The sequence below is a fragment of the Rhopilema esculentum genome, chromosome 10, assembly GCF_057945365.1.
Source record: "Rhopilema esculentum isolate cy_ngs chromosome 10, ASM5794536v1, whole genome shotgun sequence".
Lineage (NCBI taxonomy): Eukaryota > Metazoa > Cnidaria > Scyphozoa > Rhizostomeae > Rhizostomatidae > Rhopilema > Rhopilema esculentum.
The window spans coordinates 15,780,335-15,800,181 of NC_142824.1; the positions used below are offsets into that span (position 1 = coordinate 15,780,335).

At 34.8% G+C, this 19,847-nt stretch overlaps 2 protein-coding genes and 1 long non-coding RNA gene across 6 annotated transcripts in view; 2 read left to right on the forward strand and 1 right to left on the reverse strand.

The window, feature by feature from the left end:
* Positions 1-12,790, forward strand: part of LOC135685459 (protocadherin Fat 4) — a 58,144-nt gene extending 45,354 nt beyond the window's left edge. For 3 of the 4 annotated variants that reach the window (XM_089110866.1, XM_089110865.1, XM_089110867.1), the window contains 19 exons: positions 65-179; positions 403-467; positions 773-988; positions 1,270-1,407; positions 1,640-1,758; positions 1,929-2,047; positions 2,390-2,515; positions 2,819-2,914; positions 3,623-3,669; positions 4,212-4,430; positions 4,726-4,814; positions 4,925-5,071; positions 5,351-5,545; positions 5,909-5,998; positions 6,156-6,227; positions 6,379-6,432; positions 10,676-10,720; positions 11,206-11,242; positions 11,542-12,790. In XM_089110866.1, the coding sequence (XP_088966992.1) occupies positions 65-179; positions 403-467; positions 773-988; positions 1,270-1,407; positions 1,640-1,758; positions 1,929-2,047; positions 2,390-2,515; positions 2,819-2,914; positions 3,623-3,669; positions 4,212-4,430; positions 4,726-4,814; positions 4,925-5,071; positions 5,351-5,545; positions 5,909-5,998; positions 6,156-6,227; positions 6,379-6,432; positions 10,676-10,720; positions 11,206-11,242; positions 11,542-11,685 (2,133 nt within the window). In that variant the 3' untranslated portion in view covers positions 11,686-12,790. Of the gene's footprint in view, positions 1-64; positions 180-402; positions 468-772; positions 989-1,269; positions 1,408-1,639; positions 1,759-1,928; positions 2,048-2,389; positions 2,516-2,818; positions 2,915-3,622; positions 3,670-4,211; positions 4,431-4,725; positions 4,815-4,924; positions 5,072-5,350; positions 5,546-5,908; positions 5,999-6,155; positions 6,228-6,318; positions 6,433-10,675; positions 10,721-11,205; positions 11,243-11,541 lie in introns of those variants that run through there. The other variant, XR_010516006.2, reaches the window with a different exon arrangement.
* Positions 12,791-12,920: 130 nt separating this feature from the next.
* LOC135685485 (transmembrane emp24 domain-containing protein 10) lies at positions 12,921-18,674 on the forward strand. The gene is made up of 5 exons (XM_065201452.2): positions 12,921-13,139; positions 14,122-14,233; positions 14,968-15,044; positions 15,423-15,549; positions 18,113-18,674. Exons 1-5 carry the CDS (start codon positions 12,951-12,953, stop codon positions 18,235-18,237), a joined length of 630 nt encoding a protein of 209 aa, XP_065057524.1. The 5' UTR covers positions 12,921-12,950; the 3' UTR covers positions 18,238-18,674.
* The window catches only part of LOC148959503 (uncharacterized), a 228,097-nt gene continuing 226,732 nt past the window's right edge, over positions 18,483-19,847 (reverse strand). Inside the window, exon 2 of the long non-coding RNA XR_016144168.1 lies at positions 18,483-19,503. This is a non-coding gene — a long non-coding RNA (uncharacterized LOC148959503). The remainder of the gene's footprint in view (positions 19,504-19,847) is intronic.

Consider the following 19,847-nt stretch of genomic DNA (forward strand, 5'->3'; position numbering starts at 1 on the left):
TAATAGACTATATCAAATATTGGAACTGTTGAAGAAGTTGAAGTATATTTGATTTGAATTGTAGGTTTCGTCACCTCTGACTATATTTGAAAATGTTCCATCCGGTACAATTATTGGACGTATCCGTGCCATTGACAAGGATATTGGAGAAAATGCATACATTGAATACTTTCTTGCAGGTTTGTTCGAAAGTTCATCTTGTTAAACGATTAAGTTGGTTATCAAGCATCGTGGGTACGAGAAAAATGCAAAATCAAGTTAAAAACCTCGAAATTGTTAAGCATTTTTTTTTTAAATATAATGATTTAAAGTTCTCATACGTTTTTCAACAAGATTCAGTTTTTTGATTTAGTAGACTTTGTCTAGTGTTGTTTAATTGCCAATTTGATTTTCTTCTTTTAGGAGAAAGTGGTGATAAATTTGCTATCGATAGGAAAAACGGTCTTATAACAAGCTTAGTCCAGTTTGTAAGTGCCTCAATGAATTTAGTGTATCAGTCTTGTAAGCTAAAACTATTTTTCTTAAAAAATTTTTGTATATTTCTTTCAGACGAAGGAAAAGCGTTTAGTTTGATGTACGATTTAAATGTTTAGAGAAATTTGTTCTCTCATTTTTTAACGCCTTAGTTTTTGTGAATTGGATAAATTAATGAAAATTTGAAATTCATTTTCTTAGCTATGATAATCTTAATTTTGTAATTTTTAGTTTGATTTAGTTTGTAAACTTCAGTTTGATTCTGCTGAAAAGCCCTGCTTGTCCTTTAAATTGTTAGGATCGCGAGCAAAGGGAATACTACAATTTAAGTGTCAATGCAAGCAACACACAAGCAAAAATTATCAAGAGCACGGTCAAAATGTTTTTCCTGCGCGTTTTGGACACTAACGACAATGCACCCGTCTTGCTTCCGTCATCAAAAACAGGCATCGTGTCAGAAGATGCCCCGATTGGAACAGAAATACTGCAGCTGAGGGGAATTGACCTTGATTTGGTAAGGAACTGTCCATTCTAATGTAAAAAGACTGAGTGGTAAATTGTTATCGTTGAAACCTCGCATATAAACCTTGGGGTCTTCCTCATACTCATCTTTTATGAAATTTAAACCTTCACAATATGTAGCTTAATAAAAATTGTCCTTAAAATTTCATAACAGGATTCTTTTCTCGGCCTAGCCATTGTCATAACCCGCCACCATCACTATGAACTATAATTTGCAGCCAAACATGTCAGACCTTTTTTGATTGATCATTACTGTATGCTCTTTTTTCCCAGGGGTTGAATGCAAAACTCGCTTTTAACATTCTGTATGCAAAGAGTGACCAAACAGCAGACTTTTTGGCAATAAACTCACAGACTGGCGTCATTTCAACGCGTCTTAGTATCTTAAACAGAGAAACCAGAAACGTGACGGTAAAGAAAAACTTTTTGATCTTTTCATTGAAAAGGTCTAGTTTTGTCATTCAACTCTGATGAATCTCTTTCCAGTTGTTTGAATTTAGCTTTACCTTTGATTTAGTTTTACATATAGCAGCATACAAATCTAACGAATTCATTTAAAAAGCCAGTTTGTTTCTTGAACACCATAGGAATCTGCATATAAAGGTGAGCGGTTCAAAACTCACATTGCTTTTTCTCTTTTTAGGTTTACATTGAAGTAAGTGACTTTGGAGAGCCACATCGCCTGAACAGCACCGAGAGATTAGTGGTTCAAATTCGCGATGTTAATGACCATCTTCCCGAGTTTACCAAAAGCATCATGAGGTATTGCATGGACGCTTTTGCTTTATTTTATTTAGTTCCTTTTGTTCATTTCCTTTTTTCAGGTATTTATTTCATAGTCAAGACTCCTGCCATTTGTTCTCTCGCTGCCTTGGCGAATGCCTCTTTTCAAGTATTTATCTTTAATCAATGTTTCTTATCTGCTTGGTCAGGGCTTCTATTACTGAAGGAAAGGAGAATGGGACATTCGTGACTCGTGTTGAAGCATTTGATAAAGATGAAGGCTCTAATACCGACAATGTTTATATGATTCTTTCTGGTAATGAAAAAGGTAGGTAAAATTATTTTTTTCAATTTGTTATTGTTGCTTTTAATTGATAAGAATCTTCCTATCTTTTTCTCACCTTTAAATAAATAAGTTGGCTTTAAAACTCATTGCAAGAATTTTTTGTCTAAAGCTATGAAAATTTTAGAGAAAATATGCATATCATACCATAGTTGTGTTTCATATTTTCAGTGTTTCATATTGTACCAAGTGATCTCTATATGTCTTCATAACCATTAGCATAACCTTCATAACCTAAATATTATGCTTATTGTTTTGCTGCCTCCATTATATTTCACTCAAAGGTCTTGATTGACACTCTGAATCTTGCAACTAATTTTGGTTTAGGACATTTTAAAATGGACACGGCAACTGGTGTCATCAAATCCAACCACTCATTGGATAGGGAGCACCTTTCCTCATATGTGTTGAATATATCAGTTGCAAATGTCATCCAAATCTACAACAGTAAAGGTGATAACCAAAGCTTAACGTTTTTGCATATTTTGTATTTCTATTTCCAGGAACTTCATGTTTATTGAATTGATTATGTATATTCCAAAAGCATTGAAAATTAATAGGACGCAGATCTTTGCTATCAACGTTTTAATCATTTCCATGAAACTTTTTATTGCTCTTTACATTGTCAATAATTTCCTGTGAATTTAGGAGTCATACCTCAAAAATATACCATTATTTGCATATTTGTCTTTTCTGGGGTCTTTCTCACTGATTTCTACCATGGCACACTTATCAATCGTGTGCTACTTCTTACAGGTCTGTCTCAGAATTACAACACCGCAACGCTGGTAATAAATGTGACTGATGTGAACGATAATGCGCCATATTTCACTCGAAGTGTTTTTACTGGAGGTAACCTACAGTCACGAATAGTTAGGACAGTTGCTCAAAATTCAGCATTTGCATTAAAAACTATATAATTTGTTCTTGGCTAGGGTTTTTTGAATCATAAAAATTCTCTTGGTGGTTGAGACTGATTTTTTTATCATTAAAGATTTTATGATTAAGCATAAAAAACTTTTAACTTACGTTTTTCTTTGCTTGATGTTTGTTGGAAAACAAGATAGAAACCGTTTTGGTTTTGGCTAGGTTTTGTCTCTACCACTGGACCTTTTCGTAAATTAAGAGGTATTTGTCTGACTATATTCTGACTACTGAAATACATACCCGATATTTTTCGATAAAGCAAAAAAAGTTTTCCCTCCTTGGTCTCAATTGCTTATATTTTCAATAAAATCCTCGCGTCTCTGAGTAGCCTATTTTGTTCCACAAATGGGTACATATATTTCCTAGCTTAGAATTTTTGACGATTGCCAGAAGAAAAGCTTAAAGCAATAAGTAAACCATTGATAGCTAGGGCAATTAATCTACACTTTCAAATCAACAGTTACTCAATATTTCACAGTTTTGATACAGTATCTTTATAAGCACGTTTAGACACCTAGTAACTTTTTGAATGTTCTATATGTTTTATTTCTTTTAGTATTTCACTTTGATCTCTAAAATTCTAATAAACTCAAATGAACTAATGAACTTAATGTCTAATAAACTCATTCGAAGGTGTGCCATCAGGTGCGAAGATTGGAACATTCATAATGGAGGTTAAGGTACATTAAATATTTATCTTTTAATCTTTGCATACCGGATCAGGAGTAAAATATTTTACAAGAAAAGAAATTTGTCTATGACAATGCTTTGAAAGATGCAAAGGCTTCTAATAATTTTGAATTTGCTTTTAAGAATGCAATTAAACTGTTCGTGAAGGAGGGATGCTGTTCGCATTCCGTGGTGAAAAACTTAAGCAATGGGAATTTGAGGACATGTAGAACCAAACAGGAAAATTTGTTTTGCTTCAAACTGCCTGAATTGCAGAATTTATTAGGCTGTATAGCTGGTATAATTGCCTAAATCTTCAAGACAGGGTGTTTGAGCGCATCAAAGAAAATTAATAAAATGTTTATGTTTTAGTACCTACCACGAGGTAGCTTAACCGACCAGCTAACAATTGTGCTATCAATTTTAAGATCCAACCAACAAACTAATGAAAAAACGAGATCTGAGAGCATCTTGCCACCCTGGCAAACAAGCTCCTGTTTGTATTGTTTCACTGTACCTTGCTGAAGTCTAGATTTTATAATTTTGTATCCAGGCAAAGGATAATGACTCTGGAAAGCATGCTAAAGTGGTGTACTCTTTTGTTAACGGAAATCAAGACCAAAACTTTCGAATTGATGTCAGGACGGGGAAAATCTTTTCAATGACATCATTGGTTCGGAAGTCTGGTCAGCGTTTTCAGCTTTCTGTCTCTGCCAGTGATAACGATGGAACGCCACCATTTAATTCCGTTTCCAATTTGACAACGGCAAGGGTAAGTCTGACCTAGTGTTCATTAGAACTAAACAAATATAGCATATTGTGGAGTGCGAATGCTTAACAACACACTTACTAGGACTCAATATACACGTAGCTACTTCTGTTTGATGATCCATATATTAGTTTTCATATCTTGATAGTTATTGGTTTATGATCTTTGCAAAATAAACCAGTTTGTATGAAACTTAATTTTTGGATGATTGAAGCATTTGTTTCTCAATAAATTTAAGCAGGACTTTTGACAAGGAGCTTTTGAATTAATCTAATAATTCTGTCACTTTTTTACTCAGATATATATTTTACGAGAATCACAAAGGGTCTGGTTGGTCTTAGGAGTCTCGTCAAAATATATAGAAGAAGAAAAGGCAGACTTGATGGGGTGTGTACTTGTTTCACAAATCGTGCATTGAAACGATTTCTCGCTTCATTTTTTCATCGTCTGTTTGTATAATGGTATGTTTAATGTATCTGTTTTTCTCAAATTAATAGGTTTCTTGGAAACATGACACAGAGCAAAGTTTACATAGAATCGGTGCTTGACGTGAAAACTCCAGATGGCACACCCAGATCTGAGATTGTGTTCCATGCAGTGGACGAAACATTGGGCATCATTCACGAAGCCGACTTTGTCATTAAGTACTTCTTTTTTATTGATTAAGTTATATGAAATGAATTATAAGGTAGGATAATTTGAGATAGTATTAGAAAAGCTCAAATGCCCTCCTATTCTGTTGTGATTTTGGCTTGGTATTTGTGCTCTCTTCTGAGAACTTTTATTTTGCATCTTCACCATAATTCCCACTTGTTTCAATCGATGTTTATACAATGACGATTAACACTAACCTTTGCATTTCACAGACTTTGATCAATTGGTTAACAATTCCACACTATATTTTTATTTTCTTTTGAATGCAGAAAGATCGAGGCGAATTTGCAATATTACCAAGATCAGTCAAGGCAATGGAAAATAAGGAATGTGTCGCCTGCAACGTCACAGCAAATCAGACAAGAATCGATTGAGACCCACGTTGTTGTGATAATTGTTGTTGGTGTTGTGATTGGGTTGTTGTTGCTTTTTGCACTGGCAATGTTTATAAGAATGCGGAGAATGTAGGTTTCAAGTTCGGAAATATTAATTTGGCCTAAAAACTTTGTTTCTAAGTAAGAATAATACCCAGGAATTGGCTATTATGCTTATCATTCAATTTTATTGACCTTTGCGATATTTTTGGAAATATCTACAGACAAACTGATTCTCTTTGGCAATATAAAAGTATAGGTTTGCACCAAAAAGCATGCCATGCTATTGCTCTGAAATTTTGTTGGGTTAAAGAAGGTACTGCTTTTGACAGTATCAGCATACCTGTTTTTCAAAAGATCATTGGCAATCGAAGAAATATATGCTCACATAATGTCTCAATCGCCAGTCGTAAACCTTTATTTGTGTTAAAAAAGGCTCATCATATTTGCTAGGAGTATTTTGTCGAGAGTCTCTGCCGATGATCCTTTGTCACAGTACTCCAAAGAGTCAAGAAAGAGACGAAAACGAGCCAAACATTTCAGGTTTGCAATAAAAACTTCATATTTCTAGTTTCATTTTTCACTTCTTTATTCATAAACATTCTCTGTTCTCTTTTCATTATCATTTTGCCGTTTTTCTGCTTTTTGCCGTTTTCTCCCTTGTTCAAGTTATTTAACTTTCATTTTGCATCTTGGGCAGTGACGACACGTTAGGATGGATCAATCATTATGGAGACTGGTGGAAGCATGATGCTCAAGAAAAATCAAAAAGGTGAACTTGCGTTTGTTTGTATAGTCTGGCAACGCATCGTGAGAAATTTGTTGATTTGAGAGGAATGAGCGAACTTATTTGTCTTTTTCAGATCTGTTTCTTACATTCATTAAAACTTTGCGATAATCTTCAAGAGCAAATTTGATTGCAGAACAAGCAAAAGAGGCTCTTCAGACAACGAATACGTCGAAAGAAAAATTGGCTTGTGAGTTTATGTACCATTGACCTTTCAATAACAATCTACACTTATTTTTGATAAGTATTGCACCACATTGTCCTATCATGTCATGGCAAACCTCGAGCTGGAAATAGGGGTACACAAGATTTAGGAAAAATTTAAAATAAAGCAGATTTGATGATCTATTTTTCACTAATATGTCAGATAGTTTTTAAAGGTTTGAAGACTCAAAATGCAATAACAACAAATATCTAAAAATCTTTAAATCAATTTTTGGATTAGCAGCCACGGGATGTAGGATGATACTTCTCTGATTGAAGAAACTTTTGGCAACGTTGGCTGTGCTCGGGTGCATTACCTTACGGAGTAATCGTGGCTATTTATTTCCTCACAAGATATGTCAAGACGGATGGTTTTGGCGAAGAAAAAATTTATTGTAGTATATTAATTCTTTGATTTGATTTCACACTCAATTTTGGCTCACAGGTCGAGATTGCCCTTATTAAAGATTCGAAATCTTAGCAAAACTAATAACATGAATACATTGTTAATGGTTACCTCACAGTTCAAGTTAAATACCCCAGCCAGGTAAAATAAGTAAGTATATAACTATTTGTTAAAAACGTGCAAAGAAATTTTTGTCTGAAAAGAAATTGCTTATCTTAATATGTTATATTTAGCATTTTGCCTGACAGCTAATATCTTCTTGAGACAAATACCAAAATAATCAAATTTTTTACACAACAAGCTGTCCGTGGAACCCTCAACACACTTTGGTAACACATTGAAGGTTGACAGAGCCGTTTTAAGCTCAAACGTATAGTTCAAGCTTTATTTATACAGTCAGCTCTCCATAAGTGGAACCCCGGATTAGTGGAACTTTCGTTTAGTGGAACAAATTTTTTCCAGTTCCTTGGATTTGCATTAACAAACCTCTCTTATTTTATTCGGATGAGTGGAACCCTCGATAAGTGGAACTTTCGATAAACGCAACCATTTTTTTGGTCCCATCAGCAATAGTTATTCAAATAAGTGGAACTTTTACAAAAAATCATCTTAATTAAGTACTTTCGAATCGTTTTAATCAATACATTCTTTATTCGAGTATTCTTGCGAACTTTCCAAACAAAAAATATATAACACCAGTCACATTTAAAAAATTGGCAGCTGTGCGGTCTTCGAAACGAAGATACGCCTGTTTAACTATAGTCAACAAATACAAGGCTTTAAAAGAAATTGATGCAGGCCAAAGCTATATAGTTACAGCAAAGAAACATGGTGTTGCTAAAAACACAGTTTCACACTGGGTAAAAAAGAAAGCTGTAATATTTGAAGCAGTTGAAGGAAACAATGCTTCTAAAAAGAGAAAAAGAATGAAGACTGCAACATATGAGGAGTTGGACTCTGCCGTTTAAAAATGGCTGAAAACTGCAAGATACAGCAATATTCCTATCAGCTGTAGTATATTTAAAGAAAAAGCTCTAGAGTTTGCGAAATCATTAGGACTCAATGATTTTCATTCTTCTGGTGGATGGGTGAGTCGATGGAAGAAACGATTCAATGTCAGTTTCAAAACTGTTTCAGGTAACTAAATATAATTCTATTACATATATATTTATTGTATATCTATAGAGTCTTTCAAAAGTTTATAAAACTATCCTCAGCCGCAAAATATAACTTGCAAGCCACCTTCATTCCTTTTCCATCTCCTTGATTGATTGTTTTTCCAATAATTTCGACGGAGCAAGTGTTTGAGTCGCAGGCTCGAAGGAAGTAGAAAACCATTTTTGCAAATCTTCCTGTTTTTCCTTTTGGAAGACCAAAAAGACATTTGTCATGACTGCTTTCAACATTTCACTCTTCACTGGTGTCCAACGATCTTTGTATTCATGATGTCCCATAACATAAGATGTGAATTCAAATGTTTTATGTAAAACTATTTGAAGCTCATTCTGCTCAACTATTTTATGTGGTGTAATTTCCGTATCCATTTCTTCTCCTATCGAATTATTTTCACAATAAAGTGATTCTTTTTAAATAAAGTTGAAATTGCTTGAATCAAAACATTCGACTCGAATTCGTAGACCTTTCCAAAAGTCCCCTTACGCAAAAGAATCCGTGTTTTCTCTTGATGTGCATGCAGCATCCAGTAAAAAATAATATGTGTGAATATTTAGTGTACATCGGAACGGCGATCAATGTAAACACTAAATAAATCCATCCTTGACTAACGTGTCATTTCCAACCCAGCGTGTCTTATTTTACGTGCAGAGAACACGGAGCCAGTGAGAGAGACAGTGTGTTGCCTGTGTAACTCTGATGTGAACTGAACTGAACTGACTTAAATAAAAATTAACATGCTTATATACAGAAATGAATATCTAGAATTAACACTAATGATGTAAGGAAAACAAAGGATAGAAAGGGTTAGGCTAAGTGTGAATAGTTTATGAATTGAGATTTAGGTAGATGTGTAGGGTTGATGAGGGCCTAAACAAATAAGAGGAAATGTTGACATAGTGATATGCTCGTAGAGTGTAGTGATGAGGTAGTGATGTGAAGAAATTACTGTAGGTAAAATAAACAAAGTAGAAATGGATGGCGATAGGTGAGGAAAAATTAGAATGAATGGAATCACTACAAATACAACAAATACAAAGTTTTTGTTAAATAATTTTAATTGTTTTTACAGGTGAGGCTAATGCTGTTTCGGAGGAAATGACAGCACCTTGCCTTGAGACAATAGCCCAAAATATTATCAAATTATTCCCTTGCTGACATCTACAACTCTGATGAATTTAGATTGTTTTACCAGGCATTGCCAAATAATACAGTGCACTTCCAGGATGAGAAATGTGCTGGTAGGAAATTTAGCAAGCAGAGGTTAACAGGAATAGCAGCAGGTAATGATCTTGGTCAAAGTTACCTATGTTTATAATTGGCAAAGCAAATAAACCAAGATGCTTCAAAAATCTGAAAGACCTTCCTTGCCGCTACAGAGAACAAAAAAAGTTGGATAGACAGTGATTTGTTTGAGGAATGGGTTCCTGAACAGGATAAGAAATTTGAATGCGAAAACCGGAAAATCTTACTGATAGTTGACAACTGCCCATCTCCAATGGTGGTTGCGATGGAGATGTGTTTTCTGCCACCAAGAACTACCTCTATAACGCAACCTATAGACCAAGGAGTCATTCGGTCACTAAAAGCCAAGTACCGTTCCCGAATGATTGAGCAAATCATCAAAACAATTGATGCAAACAAATCTATTCCAAAAGTGAATGTATTAGATACCATTAAAATGCTTACTGTTGGAAGGACGTAACTGAAGAAACAGTGAAAAAGTGTTTTGCTAAATCTCACATTTCCCCCAAGACCAAACAAGCGCACAAGACAATCTAGATGACCCGTTCATTGAATTAAGAAGCGATCTGGAAAAATTGAAATCTCTTGGCGTTGACGAGTATCCTGAAGAGGTTTCACCGGAAGAATTTGCAAGTTTTGATGATACCGTTGCCGCAACAAAGCCTATGTTATCTGACGAGTCAATCCTTGCAATGGTAGGTGAAGTAGATGAGCCAATCGAAGTAGAGGATGATGACGAGGATGGCGATGATTCAAATGGAGATCAATGTCTGGAAAAGCCTACATCAACATAATTAAGAAGTGCCATTGAAACCCTATTGGACTTTAGTTTTTTTATAGAGTCAGATAAGCTTCAACGCTGTACCATGGAAATTTCCAAATTAATTGAGAAGGAACTTTCACAAACTCTAAAACAAGCGTGTATAAAAAATTATTTTGCATAACTACATTGCTTTAAAAATAATCATCATATGGAACATAAACACTTATAAAGCCTTTTCTTTTGTTCCTTTCCCCCTGTTTTTCATTATTCGTAAATGCCCCGTTCTCCAGAGAAATCAGACAAGGAAGAAGTTCGATAAGTGGAACTTTTTTTCGGTTTCATGAAGGTTCCACTTATCGAGCAATTCGGACAAGTGGAACATTCGATATATGGAACCATCTTTTTCGGTCCCGTGGAGGTTCCACTTATCGAGAGTAGACTGTATTGCTTTATAATCTATACGTGTGAAAGATTTTTCCAACAACGTTTTTGGCTTTTGTGAGTTTCTGTTGCACTTATGACATTCACAAAGGGTAGATCTTAGTTCTCGCACAACAACTCGTCAGTCCTTGTCTGTCCACAACAACATGTATAAGATTGCCTTGTCTATCCAAAGCCATGACATCTTCACTCTTTTTCTAGATTAAAGCAAGGAGCATTGAGTAAAAGAAATCGAGCTCTTGTCATGTGAGTATTAACACTGCTGACAGCTTTATTTTTTTATAGAGCTGTATTTGCCTGTATCCTGGTGGTGTTGCTGCTTGACAAGGTCGACTGAAGCTACTAGCCTGTATTTTGTCATTAGATTGCAGATGTTAAATTTGCACAGCCATGAATATGCTATCAGCAGCGTGATTCTCGTTAAAAGTAAATAGCAGTAAGGGTAGTTTAACTTGTGAAGTAAATAGACATGTGTTATTGCGTCAGATTGTTGTTTTCATGCTTTTATTCGGTAAGTCGTTTGTTTCAAGATTTATTTAACAATAAACATTTAATCAATAAGATCACATCTTGAGTTCATGAAATGTCGTATTTTCTTTACATATGCCTTAGGGCTACCAAAACATGGCTTGATGCAGGTTTTGTAGCAATATAAATGTTTCTAGCCTCGCTTTTAACAGATCGATAAACCTAAACCTTGCAACACTGAATAATTATCCATCTTTTTGCAGCGAAGAGAACGAAAAGCGATTTGGCTCTGCAACTGTGGTGAGGCTACGAAGAATCTTTTTGGTTTTTAAGTGCTTTTACATGTTGATTATATTATCTTTGTGTGTCACTAACAGTTAGATTGTAGCATCAATGACGAAAAGCAAAATCGATGCTTGTAAGATATAATTAATCATAGCTGTTTCTATCCCTTTTCAAAACTGAATGCAAAACAATTCAAAATTTTTGCAAAGATTGTCACAGATAATTATTTTGAACGTATCAAAAGAAGTTTTCCGCTACATTCTTACGTTGCTAGCATTGGCATTCTTCAAAACGAGACTTTGCTCTCCACACAGCTTTCGACAACAGTTGGTAAGTTGGACGGAAGTGACAGCGAGGCATCTTCAAAAAGGTCAAGGAAGCAGAGCAGTAGCATGGAAAAGGCTTCACCCGAAAGTGCTAAAGCCGAGAGTGGCTACGACGAAGTGACAACATTATAGACTACGTAAAAAGGCTACTTAAAATAATCATGTTTTTTTAGTTTTTAGCAAATCCTCGCACTTCTTAATAGATTTTAAGTTAATTACAGGCCAATTTTTATGTTTTATTGATGTCGACACTTTATGTCGTAAACGCTTATTAATTTTTAGTTGCTTGAAAAAAATGTTCATCTGAAATTTGATTTTGGCTAAAGACCGTTTGTTTTCATTTCATCGGAGCATTTGATCTTTCATGCCTTTGACCTCCAATCTTGAAGATTATACCTGCTTCTCGTCTTGTTTCGTCGAAAATTCATTATCAAAAACTGGTGACTTTTCCGTGTTGTTAAATGGTGATGTCAGCTCTTTTTGTTTACGTTGATTTCTGAGATCGTTGTCATTGATTTGTTTTCACTGGTTTATGTAGCAAAAATAACTATAAGCACGTTGCAGATCAAATAAATAATAGCTCATTATTACATTGATCATTCTCACACCGCTGAAAATCGCTTATGCTTATTCCCATTGGAGATATTTTACAAGATAGGTACAGTCCTCTGATCGTATTAACAAGAACTCATAAGGATCATTGACTTTTGTTGTAGAACTGCATTGACAACTACAAGTATATTGACAGCATTATCATTCATTTAGTCATTTAACCAAAATAAATAAATTTTTTGTCGGTTTTGTTTACCATCTTTAGAGTTCCCCTTCGCAATCTGTTTTTGCTTCAGGTTTCGAACATTTCTGAGTGTATTGTATCTAGTTACCTCGGTGTCTTTTCTTAGAGGCTGGTAAGTTCTTATGTTGGGGGTTGGGCCCAGAAATCCCTGACATAAAGCCTCTTCAACACTTTAACAGAATTTGCTTACTAATTGCAAAGCCCATGAAATATGGCACTCAGAACGACCAACAAAAATGGATTTTTTTTAATGCTTCTTGAGTAAATGCTCCAGATTGGTTGTAAAGCCTTTAGGAGTTACAATTGAAGATAACGTTAGCGCCATGTGCAATCTATGCCCTCCTTGGCATGCACATACTATTTTAAGGAAAGTTTTATATTTGGATGAGCACTTAGCTAATTGATTCAAGAAATTCATAAATTTCCCCAATATTGCATGCTTCCCACGAAGAACAAAAACAAATAATAAAATAAAAAAATTTCAAAACATACATTTCGGTTTTTCACAGGAGAGACAGCTACTGCGAGCCACTGCGATGGATATTTTCCCTGTGTCGCATGCGCATTGCCACGTTGCCTTGAGGAGCACAAAGCAATCAAAATGGCGAGAGTACACTGTTTGGTTGTCGTGCCTTTCATTTTCTTATGTATCTTTGTTGTTAAAGTTCATTCCCTATCATTTACACTCTCGGCTGGAACAAAAAAGTGTTTGCGCGAGGAAGTTCACAAGGATGTATTGGTTACAGGAGAATTTAGGCTTTCTGAAGCGCCTATCAAAACACATCTAACGGTAAGTCTAGGCCATCGCATTCGCATTATTTGGCCAGATTGGAAAATTTATTGGTAAAATATGTCGCCATTGCATTTCAATAGTTGTTTAGCCGTAGTTTACTCAAAGGGAGTAAATTCTATAGATTTTAAATTTAAATCCACAGAATAAACAGGGTCTGGGAGTTTAAAAAGATTTCATTTTAGAAGTTAGACTACTTTGAGATATCAGACTTGAATGCTGAATAAGCACCAAGAACAAAGAGCAGAAAAATCCGATTATAAATGCTACAGAAGATTACTGAGGATAAGGTTGTTGGGGATCTTGCATAGGAGTTTGCTTTTAATTTATTTTGTTGAATTTTGGATAAAAATAATAATTGGATGAAGCGACAGGGAAAGAAAAGACTTCTTAGCACATTAACAACAAAGTTGACTGTTGAAGAAGACAGTAGTGTATAACGAGATATACAGATGTCTCACAAAAGCTTTTTGGGTCACATAGAGACAGGAGAACCTACAAAAACAGACAAAAACCTTTGGATTTCCACAGCTAGTGCGCTTGTGGGATCACAACAAATGTTTAATTGGTGGCAAAACAACTAAACATTTGCTAAACAACACTTAACAATGCTAAACATTTTTGACCAGGATCAAACTTTGCTAAACAGCACTCAACTCAACTAAACAACACTAAACAGGGTAGCAAAACGACTAAACTTTTCATTAAACTTTTGGATAAACAAAAGTTGAGTGAAATGTTTAGTGAAATGTTTAGTCATTTTGCCAGGGCTTTTGTAAGTTGCCGCAAAAATAACTGTCTTGATTATGAATAGCCACACAGAAACAACTATGATCATGCTTAGAGCACACAGAGGGAGAAAAGTGTTTGTTATGGATAGGCTCAATCTTTGATACCTTTACTTAAATAATGCCACTATGAATAAAGATAATCTCAACCTTTTCTGCTGAATGCATAACAACTTGACTAATTTGTTATCTAGGTTGTTGATACAAACAATCATGTATTGTACAAAAAGCAAGATGCACAGAAGGGAAAATTCGCCTTTACCACTGATGACTATGATATGTTTGAAGTCTGTTTTGAGAGTGAAGGTATTTCTTTCTTTTTATAGAATCTAATCATAAAATTTTGAAATCTTTACATGAAGGCTTATTAAAATCTTTACTTCTAGGTGGAGCCCTGTTTAAAAAAGGAGCAGAACATTCAATTTTCCAGGCTAAATGGAAACTGAACAAAGTTAAAATGCTATCAAGAAATTTGAACATTATATATATATATATATATATATATAAATATATATATATATACAGATAATTTTGAATATGCATTGATAGTTAAACTGCATCCATTAAGAAAGCATGACACTTTTTTATTTGGAAAGCTGATTGAAATGAAAATGGAACCATATGCATGAAGAGAAGTATCTAAGGTCATAAAGGACCTTAAAGGGCATCTAAAATCAAAGATTTGTCACCTCATTTTGCTTTATATAATTGTGAAATTTTTTGATTGATTAAAAAACTAGGTTCAGACTGAAAGAATGTCAGATGGTTGCAATATATGTGAAACCAAGAACCATCCTGTTCTGGCTTTAAAGCTTATTTTTATTTTTCTATTTTTCTGTAGTCAAACTTTAAAAACTGAATGGTTGAAGTGCAGGACTTGATTTTCAAGTTGAATTTGTACCAGAATCTTGACCGTATCAAATGAAAATGCAACAACAAAATTTTTTACATTTCTTTTAATACCTTCAAACATAATGGTTATATATATTGTAATGTGTATTGAAAATCCTCATCCTTTATTTATTTCTTCCTTTGTTCAGGTCAGCATGGTCAAGGAATTGATAGGGAAATCTTCCTTGATGTGAAAACTGGAGTGGAAGCTAAGAATTATGATGATGTAAGCATGCTTAGCACTTAAATATTTGTTTATTTCTGTCTTTTATTATGGAATATTCCTCTGTGATTCTACATAATCACCTTGAAATCAAACTTTTTTGAAAGGATTCTTTCCTTGTTTTTGAAGAAATCCAATATGAGTTGAAAATTGCCTACATCTTTCCATTGCTTATAACCTTACTAATCTTCCATTGCCAGATTCTAAGATTCCAACAAACACCCTTATCCAGTGCCTCTTCCTTATTGAAAAATGAATTCAATTGCAGTAATAAGTTGTAATTGAATCCTGAATCAGCATTTTTAAAAATATATATCGCCCCCTTCCACATTTTGTCATATTGTTTTATATAAAAAAGGCACCTGTTAACATATCTTGTAGCTTGCAAAGGTAGAAAAACTAAAGCCAATGGAATTGGAACTCAAAAAATTAGAAGATTTATCAGAGGCTATTGTCAATGACTTTGCTTATATGAGGTCAAGAGAAGAGGAGATGAGGGATACAAATGGTTCGTACTTTCATTCTTAGCCTTTTTTCTGTACATATATATTTGTATAATAAACTTGACCTGGTTAATGTTGTTTGCATAACTGTTAAAGAGGAATTCTAGGAATCTGTGACCTGTACTGGTGTGTTAGTATTGCCGCAAGGCCAGTTTGTTACTTATTTTTGAAGGATGGCAGAAATCTGGCATAGCAAAAAATGATATATAAAGACAGCAAATATTGCTGTGCTGGTGTACCAAATGATACTGGATGTTTGGATTGAAGTGTTACATTTCCATAAGTCAATTGCATATGTTTCCGAAAGATGAAAAACAGCTTTGATACTGATTCATAAGAAGACACAATGCCAGTTTCCACCTGTTGTCTTTGTCTGCCCTATGACCGGAGAAGCTTGTCAAGTATATACATAAATTATAAGATCTGATAATAATTTTCAATTGATTCCGAACAGTTTTATGAATCATTAAACATTACCCAGGCCTGGCCGTTTGAGGCGAGCGATAGCTCGCGCTCGCCTCCACGCTCCCCTCGCAACCTGAGGCGAGCTATGAATTGCTCTCCTAAACAGAACATGAAGGAAGAATCGCTCCCCTAAAATTTCCTATTCAGAGAATTATGAAAACGCACGAGGGTTAATTGGTTTATTTTTGTAACAGCGATTTCTCCTGTCATTGCATTTATTGCAATTAACTTTTTGCTTGTTGGGCGGTTTTTTATGATAGGCATAAACTTCAATCTATTCTGAAAAGGATAGTTAACGGGAAAGTACGTTTGTAGCGGTTAGAACCTTTCAATTTTAATAAAACAGGAATATTTTTGGAAGGAAAGTCGAAGAAATTGGCAGGAATTGTAGATTGGGGATATATTAAGACAGCAGGTCCCTTCCAGCAATAGAAACAAAACTATCCCTCAAAGAGAACAAGGTACTCTGTCTTGCAGATCAAAAACGACAACCAAAACATGGAATTCAACTATCCAGCGGCATTTACTGAAAAACCCATAATTGGGTGAAAACTATAACGGCAACATGTTTGGCATAATTGGCAAAGCCTGATCATCGTTCCATCTAGCAGTTTGTGAATCTATCTACTATATAAACATGACGAACCGCTTTTGTGTAGACATAAGTGAGTTCGTTTTCACCTTAGGACTCCGTTGGTAACATTTTCAATAAGAAAGCGGCACTGATTGGACAACCTCAACAGTCATGTGCTCGCGCTTTCTGATTGGCCTATTTCGATCCAAAACTGGGTATTTTAGCGTAGAGTTTTCCATCTATGTTTTGACGTTTTATTATCTGAAGAGTGCTAGAAGTATAACTTCAGCTTGTTTTAAATTTTTTTTTCAAAGCCATTTTCAAATTCTGTACAACAAAAAGATTGTTTTGCAAGATAATTGTTGTTTTTGTGTTGTGCCAGCTTTACATGAAACTGAAAGAGTCTGTTCTTTTAAATACTTCAATTAAAGGGGGTGCCTAAGTCACGGTTAAAGCAAATGCAAATTGAAAGAAGTAAAACAGCATACTCCTGACTGCGGCTATTACATCAAGGCAACCGACAGATACTAGAGGGGCTTATTAAGTCATCTGTCGATTTTCTTTAAAGTACATTCTATGTGTTACTGATTTAGCTCGCCTCAGCAAATGAGGGGAGCGATTCACAGCTCACCTATAAAAATACAAACGGCCAGGCCTGATTACCCTTATATGGCTTAACTTTGAAGCTCTAATGAGGGGCATTTCAGATCCTGCCAGGCTTTTTAATTTGTAATAACTTTTCGGTTTTTTATTTTTTCATAATAAGCAATCTGAATGTCTATACAAATGTCTAGCTTGCTAAATGTCTAACTCGCCAGCAGTTGGTTTCACTATTTGCTCTTTGGTCTTCAGAGGAAGATGGCAATAGATTGTTCTGATAGGGATAGAACATTCCATGTCAAAAAACTCCTTCTCTTACTTCTGATACGACTTCCTCATTGTTTAGTGAAACCAGGCCTGGCCGTAAAACTTTTTACAGGAGAGCAGTAAACAGCTCTCCTAGTAGTATTCAGGTGAGCTATAAGAATAGAAACAAAGGAAAAATTGATTTCAAGGAGAGCAAGTTTGCTTTTTAAAACAATTTAGGAGAGCAATCTGTAGCTCCCCTCCAGCGTTTGAGGAGAGCCTGGAGAGGAGCAAGAGCTATGGCTCTCCTCAAACAGCCAGGCCTGGTGAAACATTTGCATTCAAAAATTTCTGTCCAACCATTGGTTGCTTGCTTCTGGCAATTTGTCTATCAACTCATGTAAAATTTATTTTTCTATTAAAGGGAAACATTTTTTATAAGCTCTGACCTGATGTTTTATATGCTTCTCAGGGCTTTAAAGAATTTTTGACTTATGTAGTTTTGATTCTATAAACTTGCCTTTTTATTTTTATTCTACCTTGCTTGTTATTGCTTGTTGTGTAATTTTCTAACTTGCAGTAATAAAACCAACTGGTAGAACAAAATAAGTATTTTTATATCTGAAATTTCTTCACAATTAGATCTAGACCTAATCTATAGTTAACTTTTTATTTCTTTTCAGAATCAACAAATGCACGGGTGCTGTACTTCAGTGTGTTCTCAATGCTTTGTCTAGTTGGACTTGCCGCATGGCAAATTTTCTACCTAAGGAGATTCTTTATTTCAAAGAAGCTCATTGAAAATTAGATGAAGATAATTTGTGTATGGCCTACTTTGTTTAAATTGCTCCTTTCTATGCAAGTCTTCTTTTCTCTTCAGCTCTTCTTAAGTATATTGACAGGTCTTTCTTTGTGAGCTACTGAATTAAGATACTGGAAGCCATATCGATCGTGCTACATTCCAGTGCAAAAGTTGAGAACTGGAACTGAGGGTTTGGATTTTTAATACCTGCGTATGTAGCTATAAGATCTGTAGAAAAGGTTTTTTAGAAAAGAAATTGAAAGATTGGTTCCTTTGGAGCTTCTCTCCTTTGGAATTCACTTCATATTTCCTCTTCATATTCCATTGTTCTTAGCTACTGCTTTGTAAATGTCAATCCATGCTAGTCGTAAAATTTATTTTCATTGTTCATTTCTTTGGTCAAATTTGTTGTTTAAATGTATTAAGATAAAACCATGCACTTACCCTGGATTAGTTTATTATGGTGTTGAATCACTCCTTGTGAATTTTCATTTAACATCTTAAAGGCAATCAATAGATGCCAAAGTAGTTGAAGCTATCAGTCAATCAACAACTGGCCAATCAGTGAGTATAATGAGACTAACAAGCTTTTTGATAGGTTATTTATGATTGACAGATGGCCAAAGGCACTTTCATATCTGTAGATTCCCTTTAAGCGGCCGTGCAGTTATTTGTAATCAATTCTAGAGAGGTATGTTTATTTGTTGTAGTGTATCTTTGGGCTTGCTAAAGGGGACTCGAAGGAAAACAATGGAAACATTTCATTTTCAATTCAACTTAAACTACAATTACAAATCTCCCTATTACAAGGTAATTTGCAATTGGCTAGCCTGGTTTTACAAGATAAAAACTATGACAATCATAAGGTAAAAGGAAAAACTTAAAAAGAAACCAGAGTTAAAAAGGATGTAATTCCGGGTTTGTCCATGGCTTATTTTTGCAACAAAATATGTAGTACGTAGTACGGATTGCATATCGGAAAGTTTTGAAATGAGATACCGTTTCTGTTGCTGATTGATGGAGAGAGAGTCACACATTTTGAAGAATGAATTGCAGGAATTGCGGAAGATGCCAAGAGAGCTCATAGAAAGATTAACAAAGGAGACACATTTGAACTGCCTCGGTAAACCAGATAAGAGAGGAGCATACTTGCTGTGTTTTCTTGTTGCATTTGTTTCAATGATAATAATAATAATAATAATAATAATAATAATATCATATTTATTAAGGTTATCTTTGATCAGCAACAACATGCTGTTATCAATAAAGGACCTGTCCAAAATATACATGGATTTTTACAAAAAGTCTTAAATCTTAAAATTCACATTTAATTTCTGCTCCTTGAAAGTAAAATACCTTCTTGCCTGCTTCTGACTGTACTTTGGGCAAAATAATATATTTTTACATTGGCACGCGTACACTGACTGTGTTTTACTCTAGTGAAGTAGTTCTTCTACTGAAGTAAAACTCTAGTGAAAAAAATTTTGAAGGTTCTTCTACTATCGTGTGAAAGTTAGGTATGATTCCTTTTCTCCAAATACTTGTCATTGCTCTGTAGTTTGGACAATCTCAATGGTTTTGATCAGTGTTTGCAGTGTTCCTTATATGCCACAAGG

Bases quoted from the DNA above. Each gene is read 5' to 3' on its own strand.
- LOC135685485 (XM_065201452.2), top strand. From the start codon at position 12,951: ATGGCGAGAGTACACTGTTTGGTTGTCGTGCCTTTCATTTTCTTATGT. The intron at 15,045-15,422 runs GTAAGCATGCTT...CATATCTTGTAG, and splicing joins AAGCTAAGAATTATGATGAT to CTTGCAAAGGTAGAAAAACT. The intron at 15,550-18,112 runs GTTCGTACTTTC...ATTTCTTTTCAG, and splicing joins GGAGATGAGGGATACAAATG to AATCAACAAATGCACGGGTG.